This window comes from Camelina sativa, chromosome 14 (assembly GCF_000633955.1).
Source record: "Camelina sativa cultivar DH55 chromosome 14, Cs, whole genome shotgun sequence".
NCBI classification, from domain to species: Eukaryota; Viridiplantae; Streptophyta; class Magnoliopsida; order Brassicales; family Brassicaceae; genus Camelina; species Camelina sativa.
In genome coordinates this window covers 6009568-6034481 of record NC_025698.1, presented here as the reverse complement: position 1 = coordinate 6034481, position 24914 = coordinate 6009568, and the positions used below count along the sequence as shown (strand labels likewise).

Below are 24914 nucleotides of genomic sequence, written 5' to 3'. Positions count from 1 at the left end.
TCAGAGCGATGTGGGACACAAAAACAAAACCCGGTATTACATTGTTTCCCCTTTTCTAATTACATTCAAAATTTTCGATTTGTTTTTTGGGTCGTCCGCCAAAAATATTTTCGTCTTTCAAAAACTCTCTCTCTCTCTCTGACTGACTCTGAGGTTGTTCTTCGTCAATGGCGACGGCGGGATCATCAAGCTACAGTGTCTCAACAGATCATCAAGTTCCTTCATCTCTCGCGAATCTAGGTACACTCTTTCCCCTGAGCCGGACTCTCCAAGTCTAGGGTTTGTTAGGTGTCAATTTGTGTCAGAGGAGACACGAGTACTCATCGCCTTCTAAATTTGCGATTCGGCTCAGATCCAACTTGAATCAAACTTTGATTCGTCTCTTTATCTGCTCAGTTTCCCCTGATGTTTGGGTGATAGATGATGAGTCTTAATGTTTCGTAAATTCATGTTACTACTACTATGATTTTTGATTTTTTTGGATTGATTCACGAGATCTGCCAATTCTGGTGTATAATAGAATATATGGATGGTGTTCTGATTTGTGAGAGAAGAAACACGAGTACTCCTCGCCTCCTTCAATATTTGCGAATTCGGATCAGATCAACTTTAATCAAACTTTGATTAGACTCTGTATCTGCTTGAATTTCTAATATACGATAAGTGCGCTAGTGTAGGTGATGTGTGTTTTGATTACTGCGAGGTATCCCCTCATGTTTGGGTGATAGATGAGTCTTAATGTTTCGTAAATTCATGTTACTACCGTGATTTTTGATTCACGATATCTGCCAATTCTGGTGTTCTGATTTATAAAAATGACAGGGAATGGTGCTGGTGTTTGTATGATGAGCAAGGCGTGGAAAGATGAACAAGAACCTTCACTCATCAGTTTCGTATCTTCGTTTCTTCGCTCTAACTCTTTCCGTCTTAACTTTGTCTCCATTTCCCCTGTAATGTGCCTCCCCCGCTCTGCTTAGATTTTTTTTTTTTGGAGTGTTGGATCTAAAAATTAGCTTAAAGAATTCTCTTGTTTGCTGTGATTGATAGGATCTGATCTTCAACTGTGGGGGTGTTTCTGTTGCTTTTGTTTTTGTGACAAAGTGGGATTGTTCCAATGTTGCCACCATCTTCGGCAGGTCCATGAGCTCTCTCTCTGTTACTGCCTCCTATATGTCTCTCTGTTTGTTTTCTTCTGATTTCTTTGGCTTAAACCGTTTGTAGAGTAAAGAGGCTGAAAGGACAGTTTTCGCAACTTTATGTTGTTGCCACACTTTCAACTACAGAGCAGAGTGATTCTTTCATGCGATCTTACTTCGAGTGAGTGGTCTCTACCCATCTAATTCACTTCGCTCCATTTTGCTTAGCTCGATAAATCTTTTCATAGATATGAGATGGAGTTTGGGAAACCTGCATTTATACAAGTCACTGATGCTGAGATGGGATTCGAGAAGATTGTTAAGATTGCTCACTCTCGTGGGGGTAAGACTCATTTCGTTTACTGTTAGTTAGGATAACCTCCTATGTTTTTTTTTTTGATTATATTGAAATTTGAGCTGCAGTGTGTAAGCAGCAGAAGGTGGCGTCTAAACTCAAGGTTGAGGTAGGTTGTCAAAGATCATTCCCTCTAAAGATCGGTTTCAATGTTTCGTTTGGCCTTCTCAAAAGGTTCCTTCTTTCTTTTGTCTTTCATGTGAAGAGAAAGCGAACAGTGCAGGATACAGACATTTTCATCAGAGTTGTAACATCAATACCCAACATTAACAAACATGATGCAAACACGGTAATGTCTTTACTTATGAGCTGCTCAAGTGATAAACTTGCAGTTTTGATACTATTAATACATTTCAAACTTAAAACTTGTTTGTGATTCATGTCGCTTCACTATGAATTCTGCGTGCTTACATATGTTCCCATTGGTTACAGCTATACCAAGCTATAGGTTCAATCGAAGCAATCGCTAAAGCATCCAAAGAAGACATTTTAGCAAACAAAGATCTCTCCTCTGAAAAGGCCGAGACACTCACCAGGTTTTTCCAAGATCCCCAGTTCTATCTCACCCCCAAATTCAACTGATGATGACTGCAGAAACAGTTGTAAGATTACAACTCTTGGCTGCATATAAACTTCATAACGTCTCAAGACTTATCCATCTTATTCTTGGCTGTAACAGTTTCGAAAGGTACCACTCAAAGACTCTCTTCGTAGTCCTTTGCTATGGCTATATAATAAACACAGCTATAGGAGTCAGTACCAGGTAAGTATAACGACTCACTTGTTTACTTTTGCTAGCTGTATCTGAATAACAGTACTTTACTTACATTTGTTCCGGTTAAAGTGTTTAGATGATGTTTAGTATCTGAACTTAATCAGTAAAGATGGGCACCAATACTTTTGAATTTTGATGTTTGCAGTAATTACTCGAAGTAACACACCAAATTCAATTATGAAAACGTTTGGTAGATTGATTGATAAATTTGACAGTTAAGCACACAATAAATGACCACACTTGTATACTTTATGTTGATGTTTAGGCTTATGGGTTCCGGGTTTCGTTGATCTTAAGCAAAAACGACATGCTAACAAAACCCATGTGGAATAGCTTTGCATATCTTAGGTGGGGTTTTTGTGTTCTCACTTATGTTATCCGGATCGAAAATCTCATCTACACAACACATGTTTTCTCACGTAAGAGAGATTTTTCCCGCAATTTGTGTCAATCATTGTAAAATAAATTACATGGTGTGTTTTGAATTTTGAGGAATTTACCATTCCTACTTGCAAATTGATGCATTAACGTGTTACGAATTTCTTTCTAAAAAGTATCTATATTAAGATATATTTTGTTAAAAAAAATGTAGATTTGGTAACTCTTAACACCGAAACACTTCAACTGTACCCAAATGGCCATATTGCCAATTGGTTACCTAAAATAATTAAGTTGTAGATATCCCTGTCATCAATTTGATCGTAAAGTTACCTGTAGATCTCTGCTGTCTCTGTCACATTCTTATTTATGGTTAAAGATAAATGTTGTGGACAACTTTAACAAAGGAAAAATAACCAAAAATGTTGATTGGACAACGTTACTATCCAATTTTTAGCGTGTTATATCATTATCGATCAGTAATTAGTTAGACAATTGTTAACGAAGAAGGACAGAATAATTAGATTATCTTATCTTAAACAGTAGAAAATTATCCTAAATTACTAATTTACTCCCTGTTTTGCCATAATCCTATAGGTAGATTTGGTAGTTAATTCATTTTACAACAAAAAAGGACTTATCTTTATTACTATTTCCTTTTTAAATAATTAAAAAAATCCGTTGTGAAAAGAGACAAAAACAAAAAAAAAGGTTCACGATCAATGCGTAACTGAAAATCGAGGAATACAAAAGCTATCATATCTCTCGTCTACACACACAAACTTAGAAGGATCATCATCGTTGTCATCATCATCACTGCCCTTTTTATAGAAAACCAACAAAAACATCTTTCTTTTCCTATTTTTTAGCTTTGCGTGCGTTCTTATCAACTTGTAAAGAAAGCTACAAAAATATCATTAAATAAGGACCCAACTCTCTCTCTCTCTTTTCATCTTCATTTGCTCTGCTCTGTTCGGTGTTCTCTTCTCTTTTCTTTTCTTCCTTTATCCAAAAGGGTTTACCCAACTCTTTTCGCTTCGTCCTTTATCGATTTTGCCAAGTGGGTTTCTTTGATAATCTTTGGAAGTCTTTGAAATGGGTTCTTCTGTGGAGCAGAACATTCTTGTTACCGGTGGTGCTGGATTCATCGGAACACATACCGTTGTTCAGCTTTTGAAAGAAGGGTTTAAGGTTTCTATCATCGATAATCTTGATAATTCTGTTATCGAAGCTGTCGATAGGGTTAGGGAGCTTGTTGGTCCTGATCTCTCCAAGAAGCTCGAGTTCAATCTGGTATGTACTGTTTCTTCGTCTACTCTGTTTGCTATGAAGGTGTTTGTTTCGTGAAGTGAAATTGTTGCTCTGTGATTGTTTTTGTTTATAACTTGGTCTGTTCTTCCAGTTTTTTTCGGCTCTCTGGATATGGAAATTGGTTTCTTTATAAGATTGTCTTCTCTGTTTTGAAACAGAGGATTCGTTTCTCTTTTCCAAATTCGTAAACAAGAAAGAATCTGAGTTTCTCGTGTTTTCATCTCTGTTTGGTTCACAATAAAACTTGAAGAACTTTAACTTATCTCTATAGCCTGAACATTTTGGTGTTGGTTGGTTGCAGGGTGATCTAAGAAACAAAGGGGACATTGAGAAACTCTTCTCCAAGCAGAGGTATGTTTGATTCTTACCTTCAAAGTTTACAAGTAATATCAAGTGCATAGTAGAGTTCATAGCTTCTCTGGATCTCTGACCCTTGGCTTGATTTCGTTTTCTTGTGAGGTAACAGATTCGATGCTGTGATTCATTTTGCGGGTCTTAAAGCTGTGGGTGAGAGTGTTGGAAACCCTCGCCGCTACTTTGACAATAACTTGCTCGGAACAATCAATCTATATGAGACCATGGCTAAGTACAACTGCAAAATGGTTAGACAGGATTCTTAAACTTCAGAAATGTTTTCAAGTTCTTTCTTGTTGGATTTTAAATTGGTGGGGATGCAAATTGATGTGTCGTTGGAATATACAGATGGTGTTTTCTTCATCTGCCACTGTTTATGGACAACCTGAAAAGATTCCTTGCATGGAAGACTTTGAATTAAAGGCTATGAATCCTTATGGTCGTACTAAGGTATATCGAGCTTTTAACCTCAAACTACCTTTGGAAACTCTTTATAAAAGTTGGCTCAATTGTGATTGATACCTTGAAATGTTTCCAAAACTTGTCTGAGCCAAGTATCCTTTCTTAAGCCTTTCAAAGATAACAGTGCTCAATTGTTAAACGTTCAACCTTTCTTTTGTGCAGCTCTTTCTTGAAGAAATAGCTAGAGATATTCACATGGCGGAACCAGAATGGAGAATTGTTCTGCTGAGGTACTTCAATCCTGTGGGAGCACATGAGAGTGGCAGAATTGGTGAGGATCCAAAGGGCATCCCCAATAACCTCATGCCTTACATTCAACAAGTGGCTGTTGGACGTCTACCTGAACTCAATGTCTACGGACATGACTATCCCACCAAGGATGGTAGTGCGGTAATTACAAATCAGACCCCAAATCTCTTGTTCAGTTTTCTTATGATATATTGAAAAGGAAGTTTTGGATGCCTTTAAAAACAAGATGAGATATGGATTATCATTTTAGAAAGTTGAAACAGGTAAGAGACTACATCCATGTGATGGATTTGGCAGATGGCCATATCGCTGCACTCAGGAAGCTATTTGCTGATCCAAAGATTGGTAAGTCTCTCACACAGTTAACTGTTAATAGAGTTTAGTTTGGTATGATAAATTCTTCTCAGAGATGTGTTATTGTAATATCAGGCTGTACCGCTTACAATCTAGGGACTGGACAAGGAACGTTTAGAAATGGTATCAGCTTTTGAAAAAGCTTCGGGCAAGGTAAAAAGAACAGCTAAATGGAAATCAGAAGGGTAAACTTTTTTTTTTTTTGTAATGGTTTGTTTTAATAAAATGGTAAAACCAAAACGTTTGCAGAAAATTCCGATCAAGCTGTGTCCGACAAGGTCAGGAGATGCAACAGCAGTTTATGCTTCAACAGAGAAGGCTGAGAAAGAACTTGGATGGAAGTAAGTTCAACGCTTTCACCGTTAACATGATTGGTTTAGGGGTTAGATTGTTAGTAAACAATTTAATTTGGTTTTAAAGGGGGATGTATGTAGTGGATGAGATGTGCAGAGATCAGTGGAATTGGCAAACAACAATCCATGGGGTTACTTCGTTCTTTGTTTTAAGTTACCATGCATATGATATACTTGTGCTTTATTTTCCACATGTATCATTAGTTGATATAAATGGTTCATTAGTTGATTCTAATGAATTTTCAATTTTTCTCAAAACCAATTTCCGATCATTGGATTTAATGTGTTCAATAATAGGGGAAAACCTGAAAGCACACACCGGAATGCACCTTTGTGAATTTCCAAAACAAACAAAAGTATCATTCACAAATAACCTAAACAAACAAACCTGATCAAATGTTGTCATATGTAACTCTTGGATTGTTAGAAAAGACTACCTCAACTTAATCTTTCAATGCTCCAAGACAGTTATATGATGTGAACACCTAAAATTCTAAGAAAGCATATCCAAAAACTTTTTGTCCAATCTACCATCCGATAACATATCGATAACCATCTTTATAGTCGAAGCATCAGCAGCGAACCCGCACCTCTTCATTTCTTCGATTAGTTGAGCTGATTTGATTACATCACTAACTAGGAGATGTGCTCGGATTAGAGTGTTGTATGTACAACCGTCTGGCGCATGCCCATCCTCTACCATTTTTCTAAACAATTTATTTGCTTCAGAGAGTGACCCTTTCTTACATAATCCTGAAATCATTATGGTGTATGCCCTATTATCAAGCTGCATTCCTTTGAGAGGGAGTCTACAGAATAAATCCCAAGCATCATCCACTTTACTAGCATTGCACATCCCGTGAATAATGATACTATACGTACTAATATCAAGCTTCATCTCACTTTTCTGCATTTTTTCAAAAATTTCCATTGCTTTTTCTAGTTCCCCATTGTCACACAACCCATCCAGCAAAATAGAATAAGTCACGATATCAGGAGGAACACGACGAGAAACCATCGTTTGGAAGAGTTCTTTAGCAACCTCAAGTTTTCCCGATTGACAAAACCCTTGGATTAGAGTGCTATAAGTAATTGTATCTGCAACCACTCCTCTCAGGGACATTTTGCGGAACAATTCAAAACCATCATCGACCCGCTCAGCCTTACAATATCCATTTATGAGACTACTATAAGTCACAATATCAGGATCACACTCTTTGCTAACCATCAGATCCAGCATCTGGTTTGCCTCGTCTAGGCGGTTCTCCTTGCAAAACCCATCTATCAAAGAAGTATATGTAATAGTAGTAGGAGATATACCTCGTCGAATCATCTCCTTGTACAGTTCTTCGGCCTCTAGAAGTTTTCCCTCTTTCACAAAACTATCAATCAAAGAGTTGAATGTGACAACGTTGGGGGCGATTCTCCTTGTGATCATATCCCTGAGCAACTGCGCACCATCATCCCATCTACCATCATTACAAAAGCCTCTAATGAGAGTGGTGTAGGTAATAACATCTGCTTTAAAACCTTTCACTTCCATTTCGTTGAAAAGGTTGAGTGCATCGTCGAGGTTTTCGTCTTTACAAAGACCATCGATGATGATACTGTAATGGACTACATTAAGCTTGATCTTTCTTTCTTCCATCTTTCTGAGCAACTCCATTGCCAAGGCAGTTTTCCCGGACTTGCACATTACATTTAAAACCGGTCCAAAGGTAACTTCATTGGGTTGACAGCCATTTTCAATCATTCGATCTATCAAAACCACAGCTTCAGACACTTTACCATTGAGACAAAGTCCATTAACCAGAGTGTTAATGGTAATGAGATCGGGTGTATGTCTCATTTCTACCATTCGATCAACTAATCCCACGGCTTGGGAGACTCGGCCCTCGAGACATAACCCATTAAGTAGAGTGTTAAACGTGATAGTGCTAGGCTCATACCCAAGTTTCAGGATCTTCCCCAAAACAGAATAAGCGAAACAAACTCTACCAAGCCGACAGAAACAATTGATGAGAATATTGAGAGAGTACAAGTCATACGCAATCCCAATCAGCTCCATCTGCTTGGAGAGAGCTAGAACGAGATCATACTGCTTTGTTCTGGCAACGGCACTAAACAATCTATTGAAATCAATGACAGTGGGAAGAGGACGAGACCTAATCATGGATTGGAAGAGATCAACAGCATCCTCTTCCTTAATATCTAAAAGCCCACTTCTCAATCTCTCTCTGTAAGACAGATTCCTATCGCTGAAACCAGAATAGTCTCGTTCGGAGCAATGGAGGAGTGAAGCATTTCTCAGAGTACCTGTCTCCAGGAAGCGAGGCTGAACAAATTTCGAAGCTTTTGTAGAGCTCCATCTCTGTATCATCATCAACTTCATCATCCAAAGCTGAATCGTTCCTTTTTCACTGTGTGTAATTTGCTAACCCTACAAACAGACAATGCGCACGATCTGTTGACAAAGGATTAAACCCGGTTCAATCAAAGCTATACCGGAATTGGTTTAGAAGAGATTTTACTTACTGTCACGCAAATATAATTTGTCAAATTATATATCGTCGACAGAAGAAAAAAAAAGAAATATTACAGTATTGTTTGAGATCGTATTCGTGTAAAGATTTGTTTACTTGAAGAAGTAAGTCTTCAACATATGGAAACTATTTTTTTTGGACATCAAATGGAAACTAATGAACGCAGGACTGAGAATTGTTCAATCAAACTGTTTCGCCGAATCCAATTGATACGTAAGTCTGTCTGTATTTGCTGATACATACTCACAGTTGCAAACGTTTTCTTGGATCCTAACAGATTTTTATGTCACAATGTAAATTTCAACACTCGTTATGTTCTTACTGATACAAATATATATAGGATATTAAAAATAAAAAGAGAGAGAGAGACAAAATTCTGAACTTGTAACTAGTTATAAAAGTATCTGAAAACTACATAATACAAAAGCAGAATTACATCTTTTACCTTATAATAGCTTTGTCTTCCTCAGTGACAACAAGCTCTCCATCAACAAACTCACAATACAAGAAAGGCAAACCAAGCTGCTTCTCCATCTTCTTCACTATAAACACTTGTGATTCCTCACACACTGTTACCACCGTCCCTTTCCTTCCCAGCCTCTCTGTTCTCCCAGCTCTATGAGCATAGTGAACCGCATCCGTTGGAAGCTCTAGATTCACCACCAGGTCACATTCAGCAACATCAAGACCCCTAGCAGAGAGCTCATTTGTCACTAGTACCTTAATTTCCCCGTTCTTGAACTTCTTTAGAACTGTTGATCTCCCTAGCTTCCCGAGATCTCCGTGCATCTCAGCTGAATTCATACCACGAGCTTCTAGTTTGTAGACCACGTCTTTGAGCTGCCTCGAGTGGTTCATGAAGGCTATAACCGATTGGGCGTCGAGGGCGTGAACGCATCTCCTTAACGTGTCGACTTTGTGTTGATGTTTTGAGATGCAGTAATAGTGTTTTAAAGCTGGAGGTAAGCTCTGGATAGTAGTCTGAATCTGGCCATTAGCCTCAGAAGTCGTGGGAGTTAAGCTAATCGCCGGTGCAGATGGTTGAACGGTATCAAGAGGAGTGACTTTGTTGGCTTGGACAAGAACCGGCTCGTGACTCCAGCTCTTAGCTGCTCGGATAACCGAGAATGGCACTGTTGCCGAGACTAGAATTGTCTGCCGGTTAGCACGTTCATCGACTTCCCCTTTAGGACCAGCCCCAGATCTCTTTCCTACATGTTCTAGTATTCGATGGATATCTTCTCGGAAATTAAACGATAAAAGCTCATCGACTTCGTCTAGCACCAAGAATCTACACCCATGAGTGTGCAATTTCCCACATTTGCTTATCTCTGCAATTCTCCCAGGAGTGCCAACAACAATTGCAGGTTTATTTTTCTTAAGGGCCTCTTCTTGCCTCATTCGGTTGGCACCTCCTACCAACTGCTGAACCATTCTTCGGTGAACAGGTCCAAGCAGTTTCTCCACCTCTCTAACTATCTGCATACCGAGTTCTCTTGATGGAGCAACAATCATCGCCTGAATCTCAGCCCTCTTCTCGCTTTCACTCTGGGAGCTTCTAGATGTTTCTGCTAGTGGACCAATTTCGGATAATATTGGAAGTAGATAAGCCAGGGTTTTGCCAGATCCTGTGTAAGACTGAATCACTGCATCGTGACCTTTGATAATTGCTGGGACAGCTGCTGATTGGACATCTGTTGGGACAGAGAAACCTTCTCTTTCCAAGCTGTCTAACAATGAATCTGGGAGGCCAAGCTCCTCAAAGGATTTTGCAGAAAACAAAGGCGACACTATCTCAGCTGGTTTCTTTTCCCTCACTACTTTCATTTTATCGTTCTTTACCGCTCTTACCTTACCTTGGCCCATATCAGTAACATAACTTCCCTCAAGCTTTGTCGCCTTACTTCTCCCAAATTTCCGTGGCTTTTTACCCAAATCAAGGCTTGCAAGAGTGAGAGACCCGTCTTCTTTCGCAACATGGCATAGCAAACGAGATTGACGGTGGAAATTAGTTGCACCAGAAGTCCATGATATCTTTCTGAAGGCTGAAAACTCTTTGAGCAGAACAAGGAAACGGGTTGAAGCTGATGCAGCCATGTCACTAGTGTGTCCTTGTTAACAAGAAAGAAAGCCTCTTTATCACAGGGTTTACTCAGAACAGCCTGCAAAGTAGTACATGGAATTCACATCAGACAGATGAAGTTATTCGTGAAATACAGATGAGACAGCAATAAGACATGCATACTATTCACAGATACACCGAGAAGGCTGAAGTAAAAAAGACATCAGCTTTGTTGAATTAGTAGACAAAACTACTGAAATTTTCTCAAATCTAGTAATACGAATACCAAATGAAATATATATCTAACAGGAATCAGCTTACATAACGCCAAACGATATCAACAGACAATACAAATATACAATAATGAGGCAATTCGTCGAACACTTGGCGGGCATGAAAAGCATCATCACCTAACAAGCGAAATTAGCAGCATGTGACAGTTTACACAACAAAAAAACCACTCCACTCCGTCCAAAAGATTCTTAAAAATAAGACCGAGACTCACAATTTCTAACCCAGAATCTAAATGGCTAACATAGATATCAACACGAGAGATAAGATAGTAAGGGCTGACAAAGCAATAGGAGAATAGGAAAGCAAATAGTCGCCTCAAAGCCATAGATGAGGAGATAAAAAAGAAAGGCACCTGATAATACTCTCCATGAGACGAGACGACGATACGAAGAGAACTGAACTACAACACTTGCGTCTTCTTCAGTTTCTGGATAAAAAGGTTCTGCTCTAATTTGACCAAACCGGACAAAACAAACCGGGTCTGAAGATAAAACCGGTACAACAATCTCGGTTTCCTTATAAGATTCAGGTCCTGGCTAAAATTTTGATTTGCTTTGTTCAAATTTTGTCTTAAATATACATAAACACAAATTAAAATCTAATCGGATTTGGTTTGTTATGTAATTGTGCTTACTATTACAGTTTAACTTCAGTTTTCAAGAGTTAATCGGATGGTGTGTTTGAGCTAGAAGTGATGGTACTATGGTAGTATCAGAGTTATTCACTGGCTATACAACTTCAGCTTGAAGGTTGAAAAACAAACTGGAAAAACATTAAATTAACAATCAAAATCTTCATTGATACATAACTAAAAAAGATCTAAGATGAAGAAAATCTCTAACAAATTCGAGGTAGAGTGAGAAAGAGGTAGTACAAAACATTGGTTTCAAGAGAACCACGATAGATACAGATGTACAGACCTGATTAGTTTCCAAATCAAAAAAACGAAAAACAAAAACAAACAAATAAGTATAATAATTTTGTATAGATATCATATCACAAACAATGCATCATATCTATAAAACAAACCGGTTTTGTTTTCTACCTTAACCCCAAGTCTCCTGATCAAATATGTTGTGGGTCATGAACAAGTAATGCTGTATTCGTCTAGACTTCCTCTCGATCCAAGTTGCTACTCTTGAGGATGTTGTATTTGCAGAGTGGGCAAGTCGCGTTTATGTATAGCCATTTGTCTACGCAGGAGCAGTGGAAATGGTGGCCACATGGAAGTTCCCTTAGTTCTGTTCCGTCTTCATATGCAGAGAGACAGATGCAACATTCCTATAATGCAGAATCATAAGAGTCATAAAGCATAATAATTATCTAAGTTAGGATTTGTTCTTCGAGGAGGAGGGTTGAATGTGTTATAGTGTATACTTACCGCATCCTCTTGCAAAAGAGTATGTTCAATGGGTGAATCTGTACCACACTCGGTCATTATCCCCTCAGTAGTTCCTTGGGCTTCATCACCAGTATGTTTGTTGGCATCACCTACTTTGCGAAACTTGAATTTGGTGAGCTGCTCAATGTCTTCTTTTGAAGCACCTTCCTGCATTTATTAATCATGTTGTGTTATAAAACAAGTAGCACAACATGGCGGCTTAGGATATAAGATGAATTGGTTATGAGAAGTACCTGATCTGCAACGGCGTATAGAACTGCAATGATGCATGGAAGGCAACAGCAGACAGCAATTCCAATAACGCAAGCCAACGCAACACAGAAGACAACAAAGAACACATCGAAACCAAGAAAGACGATAGACAACCTGGCATAAGCAATGCTATTCAGTGGCGGAACAGGCTAACACTTAAGAATAATAGAGATGGGAGGAAAGAACAAACCAGTAAATCCGAGGGGATTCTTGTGCCAACTCTTGGCCACCAGCAGATACCCAGTAGAATCCAATGATCCACCATATAAAGGAAAACATTGTATTGGCAGATTCCAGATGTTTTGCAACACTGCATTGGAAAACAGTAAGTGAAATAAGAATCTCAAAACATGGTATTACTAATTTTGTTGTAAAAAATAAAGAATAATAAAAAAATCTGGTAGCAAGGACAAGAGTCAATGTCTGATTTCCTAAATTTGTGTTATAAGAAAGGAGTGAATCCATTGTCCTATATGTATGTAACATCACAATTTCATCACAAGTTGCATATAATCTCAGTTAGATTGTAACGCATCAAGGATCATAAAGGTAGACGCTTTGTATAAAAGGTGCAGAGCAAAGCATTTAGATAAGAATCCACACTATAATATGTACCTGCCTAGCTCAAATATGTAACTTAAGTGCAAACAGCCTAAGCTTTTAAGACGCTACCACAGCAAAGCTCACAAGTTATTGAAATCTAAACAAGCTCGAGGCAAAATACACATCAAAATGCCGGAAACAAACATGTGATCTAGGCACAAACCTGCTGCTTTCGCTGTCCAAGTGCCCGAGAGACAAGTCGTGCTCATTCGAATTCCTCCTGGAAACCAAAGCATCTTCCTCCAAGGAAGAAGAAGACGAAGAGGAGGAAGAAGAAGAAGAAGAAGAGCGTGAGCGTGGAGTATTCCTAATCGTTCTCCTCCTATTCCTCCTCCGATACTCAAAACAAACACAAACCATATGCAACACGCATTGCAAAGCATAACCCAAAAGCCAAACCCTAAGCGGCATAATCGGATGCTCGTCCCTGCTCATAACCAAAACAGCCGTGGCAACGGAAACAAAAGCCAGGTTCCAAACGATGTCAAGAACCACCACAGGCTTCGAATAAGCCCAATCGCTTTGTCTCTCCTCTAGCTGCTCAGCCGCAGCCTCCCTCACGAGCATAGAAGGTTCCCTCATAACACGTCCGCTACTCGCACGACTTAGAAACCTAGCGGCTTCTCTCAAACCTTGTCTCCTCACAGATCTCCGTTCCCCCCCACTTCCTCCTCCTCCGTTGCTTCCTTCATTATCTTCTCCGTTTAAAAGCAACGGTGCTGGATCGATTGCGTCGGAGGATGATGATGATGGTGGCAGGGATGACGAATTCCCCGTGTTATTCTCCGTTGACATTGTCTCTCTCTCTTTTTTTTTTTTTTGTGTGTGATTAAAAAAAAAAACTAAATCGTTGAAATTGGTGTAGCGTTACGTCATAAAAAGGGAAGGAATCAATCTGAGAAGACGAAATTGAGATTGTTAGGGTTTCGAGAGAACGAGATGAGATGAGAGAGAGAGAGATGAAGAAGATGATGGATGATTAGATTATGGAAATTAACAGAAATAATATCTGTCTCTCTCTCTCTCCCTTTTTTTGACGAGAGATTGGTAAAAATATTTTTTTTGATTAATTTTGAAACTCAAGTCATTTAATAGTTTTCATGTGGTCCCTTCTTCTAGTCACCAGTCAACTATCGGACAAATTTTAATTTAAGCGGAGTACTGTATTATATATGGGCCACGGCCCACGAGGGTTTGGTCACTGAACCGGTTTAGTCTCTCTATCTTCTTCTCTCTTTTTTTTTCACTTTTTTTTTTGTTGTCTCTGAGCGGAGCGCTTGTTTTGTAAATTACACAGAGTGCTAAAAGCTTGAGAAGGAACGAATCAGCTTGAGAATTGAGATGATGTTGATGATACGGAGATGGAGTTCTAAAAAAGCTTTGAAATTTTTGCAGGCTCGCCTCCCGGAGACAGGTACTCTGAGAAATGCTTCACTTCACCATTGCCCGAATGAGCTGTTCTTTTGCTGCGAACGAGACTTCTCTAGTTTCAGTGATAGAAATCTCTCTTATAGAGAGAGACTGAGGAGTGGGCTTGTAGATATTAAGCCAGATGATGCTGTCAATCTCTTCCAAGACATGCTTCGGTCTCGTCCTCGTCCTAGCCTTTTTGATTTCAGTAGATTGTTTGGTGCTGTTGCCAGGACAAAACAGTATGATCTTGTGTTAGATCTATGCAAGCAAATGGAGTTGAGTGGGGTTGCACATAGCATCTACACTTTGAGTATTATGATCAATTGCTTCTGCCGACGCCGAAAACTAGGTTTTGCTTATTCTGTTTTGGGGAAGATCCTGAAACTTGGGTATGAGCCTAACACCATCACTTTTACAACTTTGATAAACGGATTATGTCTCGAGGGCCGAGTTTCCCAAGCGGTGGGGTTAGTTGATCGAATGGTTGAAATGGGACATACACCCAATCTCATTACGATTAACACTTTGGTCAATGGACTTTGTCTCAATGGTAAAGTCTCTGAAGCTGTGGTTTTGATAGATCGAATGGTTGCAAATGGCTGTCAACCCGATGGAGTTACCTATGGACCGGTTCTAAATGTAATGTGCAAGTCCGGCAAAACTGCCTTGGCCATTGAGTTGCTCAGAAAGATGGAAGGAAGAAATATCAAGCTCGATGCATTCAAATACAATATCATCATTGATGGCCTCTGCAAAGACGGGAGCCTCGACGATGCATTCAACCTATTTAGTGAAATGGAAGTGAAAGGGATCAAATCAGATATTATTACCTACAACACTCTCATCAGAGGCTTCTGTAATGATGGTAGATGGGATGATGGTGCACAGTTGCTGAGGGATATGATCACAAGGAGAATCACCCCCAACGTTGTCACATTCAACGTATTGATTGATAGTTTTGTGAAAGAGGGAAAACTTCTAGAGGCCCAAGAACTGCACAAGGAGATGATTCGACGAGGTATATCTCCTAATACGATTACATACAATTCTTTGATAGATGGGTTTTGCAAGGAGAACCGCCTAGATGAGGCAAACCAGATGCTGGACGTGATGGTTAGCAAAGAGTGTGATACTAATACTGTGACGTTTAATATCCTCATAAATGGATATTGTAAGGCTGAGCGGGTTGATGATGGTTTGGAACTCTTCCGTGCAATGTCCTTGAGAGGAGTGGTTGCAGATACAGTTACTTATAACACTCTAATCCAAGGGTTTTGTCAATCGGGGAAACTTGAGGTCGCCAAAGAACTCTTCCAGGAGATGGTTTCTCGTCGTGTTCCTCCTAATATTGTGACTTACAAAATTTTGCTGGATGGTTTGTGGGACAGTGGAGAAGTAAAAAAAGCATTGGAAATATTTGAAAAAATCCAGAAGAGTAAGATGGAACTCGATATTGGTATCTATAACATCATCATTCACGGGATGTGCAATGATGGTAAGGTAGATGATGCTTGGGATTTATTCTGTATTCTACCTCTTAGAGGAGTGAAGCCCGATGTTAAGACATACAACATAATGATTGGAGGACTGTGTAAGAAAGGCTCACTATCTGAAGCGGACCTGTTGTTTAAAAAAATGGAAGAGGATGAGCATGAGCCAGATGGTTGTACATACAACATACTAATCCGAGCACATCTCCGAGGTAGTGACATAAATACATCAGCTGAATTCATTGAAGAAATGAAAAGGGGAGGGTACGCTGCTGATGCTTTCACTACAAAGATGGTTATCGATATGTTATCGGATGGTAGATTGAACAAAAGCTTTTTGGATATGCTTTCTTAGAATTTTGGTGTTTACATCATATAATCAAAGATTCAGTTTTTAGTTTGACCATTGATTGTGGTGAGAGACATATATATATATATATATATATATATTGGATTGGTCAATGCTCCTCCTCCTGTTGATTTGTCTATTTTTGTCAGGTAAATAAAATGGATAGTGCAGGCACATTATATGTAGGAATTTATATACTTATAGTAAGTTTATTAGTATTCCTTATTGACTTTGTCTATCACATCATCAATTTATTAACAAATCATACCCCACAAAATTACGATGATAACAGAATCAATATAAGTGATTTCACGTCTGATTTATTTCCTCTCTCAGGTCTGAGATTTTTATCAGAAAGTTAAAAGGAAAGAAAATATCTTCAAGGAGCTGCCATTGACACCATATGTTGGGAAAACCCACCGATTCAACGGTTGAGTTTCTCCAAAATCCAGCAATAGGTACAGAGGAAAACTGAAGGTTAAAAAAACTCTCTGCCTGAATCTCTGATAATAGATTGCTCTGTTTCATGTGTCCTGTCTCAATCTATTCTTCTTCCATTTATTCATCGTCTTTCATCCGTTGATTTCATTTTTTGTGTTTACTATTTATAGTAAACACCAGTTGTGCTGTTCTTTATACGACGAGAGAAGAGAGAGAGAATGTCCAGTAGAGATATGGAGAGAGGTAGGAAACACAGAGGGGACACCCAGTGGACGTCCTGGCTGACTCCGACTATTGTCGTGGCTAATGTCGCCGTCTTCATCGTTGTCATGTTCATCAACGACTGCCCCAAGACGACCAATGGTGCAAATGGAGATTGCGTGGCCAAGTTTCTCCGTAGGTTCTCGTTCCAGCCACTCAGAGAAAACCCTCTTTTAGGCCCATCTTCTTCCACGTAAGCTTCTTTAAGAACTCGTAATCCTAATTTTGGTGAACTTTTTGGTCTTTTTAAATCACAAAAGCCCCAGAAGTCTCAGTGTTTGTCCCTTAAGTTTCAAGGTTTTGACAGTCTGATCCTGTACTGCCTTACAAATCAAGTTCTTGCTTGTGGGTATTTTGATAGTTATCTTTTGTTTGATCATTATATTCAAATTTGACACCTTAAAATTCAATTTCAAACTTGTGGGTCTCAATATTATCCCTATTTTTTCCAAAATGTTATGAAAGAATACTGATCTCGTTGCCCCATTAGAGTTTACTGATGCACAAACCTCATTGGTATCATCTACGATTGCTTCATTTACTCTGTTGATGCCATGTTTTGCTCAAAACAAACTCTGTTCTTAAGATAAAGTTCATCACAGCATTGTGCTCTGTTGTCTAAACTACACGATTTTTGGTCAAACGACCTAGTATCTTTGAGGGCATGGTTGGATTTAAGATTATGAGCTGCCTTAGCAATGGGGTCTGTAACTTTTGGTATTGTTGTGATTCCATGTTTTATCCTATCCGTGATGATTCTAACCATATGATGATTTCAGATTGGAGAAAATGGGAGCTTTGGAATGGAGGAAAGTCGTGCAAGGCAATGAAAAATGGAGGCTCATCACTTCTATGTGGCTCCACGCTGGTGTCTTTCACCTTTTTACTAATATGTTCAATGTAATCTTCTTCGGTATCCGCCTTGAGCAGCAGTTTGGCTTCAGTAAGTCTTTCCTATTATTACCCGCGATTCTCTCATTCTTCCGTTCTTTTCATATATTCATAATGTCTTGTAAAATGACTCTGCAGTAAGAATTGGACTCGTCTACTTGATATCGGGATTTGGCGGAAACATTCTCTCAGCTCTCTTCCTTCAAAATAGCATCTCAGTTGGTGCCTCGGGCGCTCTTCTTGGACTCATGGGAGCAATGTTATCAGAGCTTCTCATCAACTGGACTATCTACGCCAACAAGGTACCATATGATGTGCCTGTTCTTTTTCAAGATACAAACATTAACTGTAATGAATCATTGTTGCATTGACTTGACGAGTTTCTGATAAATTTCCAGCTGGCGGCTTTGTTCACAATCTTGTTCATCATAGCAATCAATTTGGCAATAGGATTGCTTCCTTGGGTTGACAACTTTGCTCACATTGGTGGTTTCTTAACCGGATTTTTACTTGGGTTTGTACTACTGATCCGGCCTCAGTTAGGATGGGAAGAGTCACGCAACTCTTCGCAGTATGGTGGCCGTGCCAGATCAAAGTATAACCCGTGCCAGTACATGTTGTTCTTTATTGCCGGTGTAGTTGTCGTAGCGGGTTTGACAGTTGGGATTGTGATGCTTTTCAAAGGAGAGAATGGGAACAAACATTGCAAATGGTGCCATCGCCTAGACTGTTATCCTACTTCCAAATGGTCTTGTTGATGATATTTCTTTCATTCATCATTACTGTTACAAACTCTGTTTCTAACTATATTCATTGTCCTATTTGGTTGTGTAACTACAAATTGAAAAGGATTGTTTTTATTGATTCCTCAAATTGAAAGATGTTGGGCTTGGAACGAAACTTATTAGCCCGTTTATAAAAATTAGTGACATCATCATGTATAAACCGGTGAAAAGTAGCCGACACGTCAGCAGATCACCGAGAGGGAACATATGGTTTTTTGGGTTGGTGGGCTTCCTCTGGCGGCGATCTTCATCTTGAAACTACAGTGTTGTCGTTCATCGATCAATCGAAGAAAAGTTCCAAGGTAACTTTTACAGAAACAATCCCAAACATTAGTACTTTCATCTTCATCCTAATGTTTTGATGTGTGTATTTCCTATTGAAGATTTATAGGCTTAGGAGATTCTGCAAGCTTTTATAGTTTGGATAGAGTATCAATATTCATTATAAATACTTCTTTAGGAAATTTACATATACGATTTGATCAAGAACTTAAGGAGAATAATAAATCTCAGTAGTACTTGTTTTCTTTTACATGCCTTTGTGGTCAATAACTATACATTACAGTTTCTGAGCAAGACACAAAAGCTAGTAACAAAATTGTTGTATTCACCTTTGTAGCTGATTCTCAGCCTTTTAAAACCTAAGACACATCTTAACTTATGATTTGTAGTCTTAGAAAATGTATAACGACGTATTAGAAATCCTAACACTTCTGTTTTACTTAAAAAACATTCTCTAAGTCTCTTTTTTATGGAGTCTGACATGGTAACCATTTGGAAACTGTAATCCAGGAGTTCGAAGTATGTCTCCTCCTTTAATCTCTTCCCACCTGATAAATTCAAGGGGCCAGAATCAAATCAGCCTTATTGGAATCTAACACAATAGAAGAGTGTAATTAAGATGATTAGCTTTTACAAACCTGTATTTTGTTACCAAGGTATGAAGAAACGCAGCCATCTGCAATTTGGTGAAGTCGGTTCCAACACAGAACCTCATACCGCCACCAAACGCCATGAAGTGCTTTGATGCATTGGTAGCTTTTGATCCCTGCATCACATCCAAATTCGATTAGTTCTGTTATTATTTTTATTTTTTTCCCAGTTTTACTTGGAGTAGAAGTTACTTAGAAGGTTTGACCTCACCTCCCATCTTGATGGATTGAAGACTAAAGGATCTTTATACTTTTCTGGATTCAAATGTACAGCTGGTGGACAGACCATCACCGCCCAGCCGGCTGGAATGGTATAATCTGTAACCATTGACAAAAGTCTTAATGATAAATAATTTAAGAAAAAAAGAGGCACTTAAATCATTGAGAATGTTATTTTACTTTATTTTATCATACCTTTGAATTTTATATCTCTCAACGTCTTTCTGAAGATTGCAGGAACTATATTTGCTAGTCTCGCTGTTTCGTTAATAAACTGCATACAGAGTTTACTTAAGACTTAGTCAGCTGAACTTTGTATTGAAACTTTAGAAATTATCATACTTTTAATCAAAATCTTAAGCAACCTGAAATGTGTAAGTCATTGACTTGTATTCTTCCCATGTAAGTCCTGAGTCTGCATCTTTCCGGTTTCTCAGAATTGTCTCATGTTCTTCCTGATCATGAAGATGAACACAGTTTAGCTTTTTGATTATAAACCAGAAATTTGTCACTTCTTGGTAAAGATATCTATATACTGTGTTGATCCTCTGACTAACCGTTAAACGCTTTAGGACTGCAGGGTCATCTGTAAGAAACTTGATAGCTAAAGTTAAAGCGAGAGATGTTGTTTCGAAGCTGGCAAATAGTAAGACAAACATCAAGTCCAGTGCAATATCCTCTGTCAGAATTGTCCCTTCTTTCTGAATCTCTTCAATAACGTAATCAAAGAAATCACTTGGGATCTTCCGCGGGTTCTTACGCCTCTCTTGAAGCATACTCTTCAACATTTTCATTGCCTTTTCCCTACCCTGCAAGACAAGACAGTTTCAAAACATTAGTACCAATATGTGATGAGGCAAGAAATTGTTGAAGACTGAAGAGAATGATGGATTCACCTGAAGACATTTGTGATAAGCTGTGCCTGGGATGTCAAAAGGGAAGGAGATCAATCCTTGAATGAAAGCAACAAAGTTTGCTCTTAGATTCTCTGATGACTTGTCTGGTTCATGGCTGATCAACTTCTTTGCGGTGAGATCAAAGATCATCTGATAAAATGTGTGATACCAACATGTTAGCAACAAGGATTATAACTGAAACAGAAAAGGTGTGCTTGTTNATGTGAGGCAAGAAAGAAATGGTTCAAGAGAATAATGGATTCACCTGTAGACATTTGTGATAAGCTGTGCCTGGGATGTCAAAAGGGAAGGAGATCAATCCCTGAATAAAAGCAACAAAGTTTGCTCTTAGATTCTCTGATGACTTGTCTGGTTCATGGCTGATCAACTTCTTTGCGGTGAGATCAAAGATCATCTGATAAAAATGTGTGATAGCAAACATGTTAGCAACAAGGATTATAACTGAAACAGAAAATTAAGGTGTGCTTGTGAAACTTACGCTTGCGGTTGCATCTTTGAGTTCTACTGAATCTTGATTTGACCAAAGCTCTAACCTCTTACTTGCAGTTATTTCGACTTGAGGAAGCATCTTCTTGAGACCATCATGGCCAAAGAGAGTCAAGACCATGCTTTTAAGGTACTTGTACATGAACCCATGTAGTGAACCAACATTATTTCTCCCAAAGATGTTGGTAAAAGTGTCTGGATACCAACTCTGGAAACAACGACCCTCTTGTTGAAACACAAAATAACTCAGATCAGCATCTGTTGATACAATAACTGGTCTGCCCACGAGATTGGTCTTGAAAATAGGACCATACCTACACGTATTAGAACAAGAGTTTTAAAACCTTTGCGTACACACTAGAAGCATTAGTTATTAATCACATTGCTTTGAATGAGAGAATAAGAGAGACACTTACTTCTTTACCCTTTCTTTGACAAAGGGAGGGATGTCTGAAGTTGAGTTTGGCTTGAAGAACTGGATAGTCTCCCCGAGTAATGGGAAACCCATGGAGCCAGGTGGAAGCTTTCCTTTGCATTTAGGGTTCTTCCAACTATATATCCAATGTGTGATACTTATGAGAAGCAGAGAAACCCAAATGAACAATGCCCACATCACAGTAAGACAAATTTAAAGAAGAGTATATATGATGAAACTGCTCTGATGGAACTACAAATCAAACTTTTTTTTTTCTCCCTCTGACTTCTTTATTGGGTTTGTGTTCTTTAGACAGAAACTGAAAACGTGCAGAGGAAAGAGAGAAAGAGAAGTTGAGTGCTGGCCCATCTTTGTCAACCATTATGATGAGTGCTTAAATAGGCAAGGCAAGTCTCTAGACATAACTCTGATTAGATAATAATATAACATGTTCTCAAAAAGTAGTTGCAGAATGTAAATAAAAATTTTAAAAAGCTTTAAGCAAATAAAAAATACTCAAAACCTGTTTCTAGAATTAGAAACCATTATCCGTGTGAAAGGGCAGCTTTTTTTATTTAAAGTATTAAAATAAAAATCTTAGGAAATATAATATGAAGGTTCCTCGAACCTCCTAGTTTATTGCATCTCTCATATGGCATTAAAACACTAAGTCTGAACATTAGGCAAGTTTTCAGCTTCATTTTAGGAGAGATCATTTGTGAGAGCTCTTCCTCTTTGCAGCTCCATTAGATTTTGATTAAAGTAACCACTGATGATAATAATAACATTGTCACTTTAAAAAAAAAAAAAAAACAGTGATAATATATAACAAACTGATGTAACTTAAGATTTGAGACTCATATTGCTATTAAAGTGAGGGAAAAATAATAAGTTTACAGCTTCTGCATTATTAGTTTCATAATTGTTTCTTCTTCTATCATTCCCATATCTATGCTAAAATTCTAGTATCTAATACAATCTTTGACACCAGGGAAGCCCAAATAAACTAACAGATAAAGTACATTTCAGTTTGTTCTCATTCATGCTCAGGATCTCCTCTTTAGATCTGCTTGTCATGTGTTTTTAATCATTATCATTATTATCTTCCACTGGTCAAACTCAAGATCTTGCAAAATAATACATACATCAGCTTTTAGATCTTGTTTAGTAACCACTGCATATGCAAATTCTCTGTCCAGATTATGAATTTTAACCTGAGAGTTTAATCATAGTATCATATTATCTTCTTCTTTTTTTTGGCTTTAGGTGTGTGAGACATATATAACCCCAGACGGCTCTTGGGACCCATCAGGTTAAACCAATAACACAGGACAATATGTGTTTTAGCCTTTGAGCCACGGGCTCAGGATTTATGCAACAAAACCATGCAATTCTACTTTCCTACCCACAAAAACTCAAAATTACTAGGTAGGTTACTGTGAAATACCTCACCATTATTATTATTCACCTTCTATTAGATAAAAAGCAGTTTGAGTGTTACATAATTGGTAACAAAAAGTGGTTCCTTCATCAGTAATCCTGGGTCAAAAAAGACAACTTTAAAGTTTGGACCTAGCTAGAAACTACTGTGTATACACAGGCTAGGGTGATTAAGACAAAGCCTACGTTCTTATAGAACTGCTTTTATAGGGAAAACAAAACAAAATGAAACAGGAGTATTACATTATTGTCATTGCTAGCAAAATCCAACATTACATTTTAGGATTAGGGTTGGATTGATGTGTTTGTGTGAAATAATCAGGTCTCTTAATTACTGGGTGGAAAAAAATCCAAATTTGTAAGTTAGTATAACCTCGTTAGGGTTTTAGTGAAACTAATTAAAAACTGTAAACATAAATAATAGAATCATTATAGTATTGAGATGTGCTCGCTAGGGGGATGTACCAAGATAAAGGACAACTCAATAAGCTATTAATTGTGTTTTGTTTTAAATTTTCTTATTATGTGCTTGAATAACAAATTCATCACACCTACTATTTTTTTTTTATTATGTGCTTGAATTTATCAAAAGTTACAAATTCATCACACCTAATATTAATTTTGTTTGGAAATATCTTCGTTTCGTTTTTGTATAGATAAATCAATCATCATTTAAAATATTCACATTAGAAATAATATTAATTATATTATCTCTAGTCGCGCAAATTGATTCGATCGAATTGGCTCGTTTTGCAATCTTTTTGTATATTTTGTTTTTGTGATTACGGTATGGGGATTTAGAATATTTTAACTTGATGGCAAGAAAATTTTGATGATTGAATTTTATAAAAGAATTCCAATAATAATAATTTAAGTAAAGAGCTAGAAATTTTCTATTGGTCGGAGCTGTTCTTTGGTAAGACTGTATTTGCTTCAGAGTGCGTACTTGAGTCATATACATGTTCTGCTCTATAACGTGGCGTGAACTTATTGGCTGCTTTTGAACACAAAAAGTTGGCCACGTGATACATATCTTCGTATTGAAAATATAAATATGATCCTTCTAATTGTAATTTTTGCTGTTATTTAGGAGTTTTCTTACAGATTTATTTTGTTATGAAATTACTTTTATAACTTCCAAAAGGATTTGTAAACGTAAAGAGTATATATATATTAGTCATTACTTATCTAGTTATCTTTCCCATTACTGAAACATTTTATTTTCATTGAATATTTTTGCTTGTCTATCCATTTAGTCACTAATTTAGATTAATCAAGCAACAAATCAACAGTTTACAAAGTAGACCATTGTTGAAGAGTGGTAACATCTAACCGAGTTTAAATCTTTCTAGCTAGGCTTAGTTACTTAGTTAACATTTAGATACCATGTCTTACTCTTATCTAGCAAATACAAAATCTATCCACATATATATACAAGAAATAAAGAGTTACGTTTTAATAAATAGAAGTAAAGACTTAAAGATGGAAGATGATTGAAGCTACACGAGGATTTGAGAGAATTGTGGAGAAAGTTCGTTAATGTTGTCTATGCCGTATGAATGGGGGAAGCCTTTTATATTCTACAATAGTGTGTTCTAATTTCAGACGTACTACACAACATATAAAACAAAGGAACGAACGAACAAAGAGTAAAAATGATTACTTTCACTCGGATATAGTTGAATGTGTATAAATCATTTTTTTTTCAACTAGAAATCATTTTATCACCTTCTTTATTATGAACGTAGCTGACTCAGTAGACCATATTTGAACCTCTCATGATGCCAAGGAAAAAGATCTTAACGGTCTTAGCGCACAACATTATAGACGTCGCTCTTGGCTACGACAAGTAAATGTGATGATTTGCCGGTGATGATTTTCGTAGGCTTGTCCTGATCAAATACATGGCAGGTAAATGTGGTTAATTTAATTAACAAGGTAGAATAAATGAGAAAGGCAAAATATGTTATGTTTGTTAATATTAAAATCAAA

The 24914-nt window shown here is 37.8% G+C and overlaps 7 protein-coding genes, 1 long non-coding RNA gene and 1 pseudogene across 13 annotated transcripts; 5 read left to right on the top strand and 4 right to left on the bottom strand.

Moving 5' to 3' along the window:
- LOC104739932 lies at positions 88-3463 on the top strand. Of its 2 annotated transcripts, XM_010460411.2 has the most exons (10): positions 88-240; positions 823-950; positions 1048-1136; positions 1222-1317; positions 1385-1479; positions 1560-1600; positions 1697-1780; positions 1924-2027; positions 2171-2254; positions 2532-3463. In XM_010460411.2, exons 1-10 carry the CDS (start codon positions 168-170, stop codon positions 2554-2556), a joined length of 819 nt encoding a protein of 272 aa, XP_010458713.1. In that variant the 5' UTR covers positions 88-167; the 3' UTR covers positions 2557-3463. The 2 variants fall into 2 exon arrangements, with proteins under 2 accessions (XP_010458713.1, XP_010458714.1); XM_010460412.2 differs by lacking the exon at positions 2532-3463 and having other exon boundaries at positions 1924-2093; positions 2171-2262.
- On the top strand, positions 3596-5916 carry LOC104739931 (annotated as a pseudogene).
- Positions 6066-8186, bottom strand: LOC104739930 (pentatricopeptide repeat-containing protein At1g12300, mitochondrial-like). The gene has a single exon (XM_010460410.2). The coding sequence runs from the start codon at positions 8120-8122 to the stop codon at positions 6221-6223; it is 1902 nt and encodes a 633-aa protein (XP_010458712.1). The 5' UTR covers positions 8123-8186; the 3' UTR covers positions 6066-6220.
- Positions 8634-11075, bottom strand: LOC104739929 (DEAD-box ATP-dependent RNA helicase 47, mitochondrial-like). The gene is made up of 2 exons (XM_010460409.2): positions 10979-11075; positions 8634-10432 (listed from the first exon to the last, which is right to left on the bottom strand). Exon 2 carries the CDS (start codon positions 10365-10367, stop codon positions 8712-8714), a length of 1656 nt encoding a protein of 551 aa, XP_010458711.1. The 5' UTR covers positions 10368-10432; positions 10979-11075; the 3' UTR covers positions 8634-8711.
- On the bottom strand, positions 11390-13940 carry LOC104739928 (E3 ubiquitin-protein ligase At1g12760). 2 transcript variants are annotated; one of them, XR_760108.2, is made up of 6 exons: positions 13047-13678; positions 12471-12590; positions 12262-12394; positions 12008-12175; positions 11672-11907; positions 11400-11546 (listed from the first exon to the last, which is right to left on the bottom strand). XR_760108.2 is itself a non-coding variant. In XM_010460408.2 (5 exons), the coding sequence occupies exons 1-5, from the start codon at positions 13676-13678 to the stop codon at positions 11734-11736; spliced, it is 1227 nt and encodes a 408-aa protein (XP_010458710.1). In that variant the 5' UTR covers positions 13679-13940; the 3' UTR covers positions 11390-11733. The 2 variants fall into 2 exon arrangements, 1 of the variants encoding a protein (XP_010458710.1); XM_010460408.2 differs by having other exon boundaries at positions 11390-11907; positions 13047-13940.
- Positions 14108-16162, top strand: LOC104739927 (pentatricopeptide repeat-containing protein At1g12300, mitochondrial-like). The gene has a single exon (XM_019235836.1). It carries the CDS (start codon positions 14225-14227, stop codon positions 16139-16141), a length of 1917 nt encoding a protein of 638 aa, XP_019091381.1. The 5' UTR covers positions 14108-14224; the 3' UTR covers positions 16142-16162.
- On the top strand, positions 16493-19534 carry LOC104739924 (RHOMBOID-like protein 6, mitochondrial). Of its 3 annotated transcripts, none has more exons than XM_010460404.2 (7): positions 16493-16593; positions 16747-17030; positions 17617-17780; positions 17867-18030; positions 18127-18815; positions 19306-19314; positions 19452-19524. In XM_010460404.2, the coding sequence occupies exons 2-5, from the start codon at positions 16795-16797 to the stop codon at positions 18484-18486; spliced, it is 924 nt and encodes a 307-aa protein (XP_010458706.1). In that variant the 5' UTR covers positions 16493-16593; positions 16747-16794; the 3' UTR covers positions 18487-18815; positions 19306-19314; positions 19452-19524. The 3 variants fall into 3 exon arrangements, with proteins under 3 accessions (XP_010458706.1, XP_019091382.1, XP_010458705.1); XM_019235837.1 differs by having other exon boundaries at positions 16522-16612; XM_010460403.2 differs by lacking the exon at positions 19306-19314 and having other exon boundaries at positions 16522-16612; positions 19452-19534.
- Positions 18991-21796, bottom strand: LOC104739925 (cytochrome P450 87A3-like). Its single transcript, XM_010460405.2, has 9 exons — positions 21484-21796; positions 21060-21381; positions 20826-20975; positions 20222-20473; positions 20030-20119; positions 19860-19938; positions 19657-19763; positions 19434-19561; positions 18991-19343 (listed from the first exon to the last, which is right to left on the bottom strand). The coding sequence occupies exons 1-9, from the start codon at positions 21678-21680 to the stop codon at positions 19250-19252; spliced, it is 1419 nt and encodes a 472-aa protein (XP_010458707.1). The 5' UTR covers positions 21681-21796; the 3' UTR covers positions 18991-19249.
- On the top strand, positions 20436-21818 carry LOC104739926. Of its 2 annotated transcripts, none has more exons than XR_002035114.1 (4): positions 20436-20769; positions 21128-21197; positions 21508-21684; positions 21795-21818. It is a non-coding gene; the product is annotated as an uncharacterized LOC104739926 (long non-coding RNA). The 2 variants fall into 2 exon arrangements; XR_002035115.1 differs by lacking the exon at positions 20436-20769 and adding an exon at positions 20949-21040.

What these genes read in the sequence shown, in the direction of transcription:
- LOC104739932 (XM_010460411.2), top strand. Translation starts at nt 168, where the DNA reads ATGGCGACGGCGGGATCATCAAGCTACAGTGTCTCAACAGATCATCAA. An exon ending in ACAAACATGATGCAAACACG is followed by an intron (nt 1,781 to 1,923) that starts GTAATGTCTTTA and finishes CATTGGTTACAG; the next exon opens with CTATACCAAGCTATAGGTTC. An exon ending in GCTATAGGAGTCAGTACCAG is followed by an intron (nt 2,255 to 2,531) that starts GTAAGTATAACG and finishes GTTGATGTTTAG; the next exon opens with GCTTATGGGTTCCGGGTTTC.
- LOC104739930 (XM_010460410.2), bottom strand. Translation starts at nt 8,122, where the DNA reads ATGATGAAGTTGATGATGATACAGAGATGGAGCTCTACAAAAGCTTCG.
- LOC104739929 (XM_010460409.2), bottom strand. Translation starts at nt 10,367, where the DNA reads ATGGCTGCATCAGCTTCAACCCGTTTCCTTGTTCTGCTCAAAGAGTTT.
- LOC104739928 (XM_010460408.2), bottom strand. Translation starts at nt 13,678, where the DNA reads ATGTCAACGGAGAATAACACGGGGAATTCGTCATCCCTGCCACCATCA. An exon ending in TTGGACAGCGAAAGCAGCAG is followed by an intron (nt 12,591 to 13,046) that starts GTTTGTGCCTAG and finishes TTTCCAATGCAG; the next exon opens with TGTTGCAAAACATCTGGAAT. An exon ending in GAATCCCCTCGGATTTACTG is followed by an intron (nt 12,395 to 12,470) that starts GTTTGTTCTTTC and finishes TGCTTATGCCAG; the next exon opens with GTTGTCTATCGTCTTTCTTG.
- LOC104739927 (XM_019235836.1), top strand. Translation starts at nt 14,225, where the DNA reads ATGATGTTGATGATACGGAGATGGAGTTCTAAAAAAGCTTTGAAATTT.
- LOC104739924 (XM_010460403.2), top strand. Translation starts at nt 16,795, where the DNA reads ATGTCCAGTAGAGATATGGAGAGAGGTAGGAAACACAGAGGGGACACC. An exon ending in TTAGGCCCATCTTCTTCCAC is followed by an intron (nt 17,031 to 17,616) that starts GTAAGCTTCTTT and finishes TGATGATTTCAG; the next exon opens with ATTGGAGAAAATGGGAGCTT. An exon ending in TGAGCAGCAGTTTGGCTTCA is followed by an intron (nt 17,781 to 17,866) that starts GTAAGTCTTTCC and finishes ATGACTCTGCAG; the next exon opens with TAAGAATTGGACTCGTCTAC.
- LOC104739925 (XM_010460405.2), bottom strand. Translation starts at nt 21,680, where the DNA reads ATGTGGGCATTGTTCATTTGGGTTTCTCTGCTTCTCATAAGTATCACA. An exon ending in TCAAAGATGCAACCGCAAGC is followed by an intron (nt 20,976 to 21,059) that starts GTAAGTTTCACA and finishes CATTTTTATCAG; the next exon opens with ATGATCTTTGATCTCACCGC. An exon ending in CAATGACTTACACATTTCAG is followed by an intron (nt 19,939 to 20,029) that starts GTTGCTTAAGAT and finishes CTCTGTATGCAG; the next exon opens with TTTATTAACGAAACAGCGAG.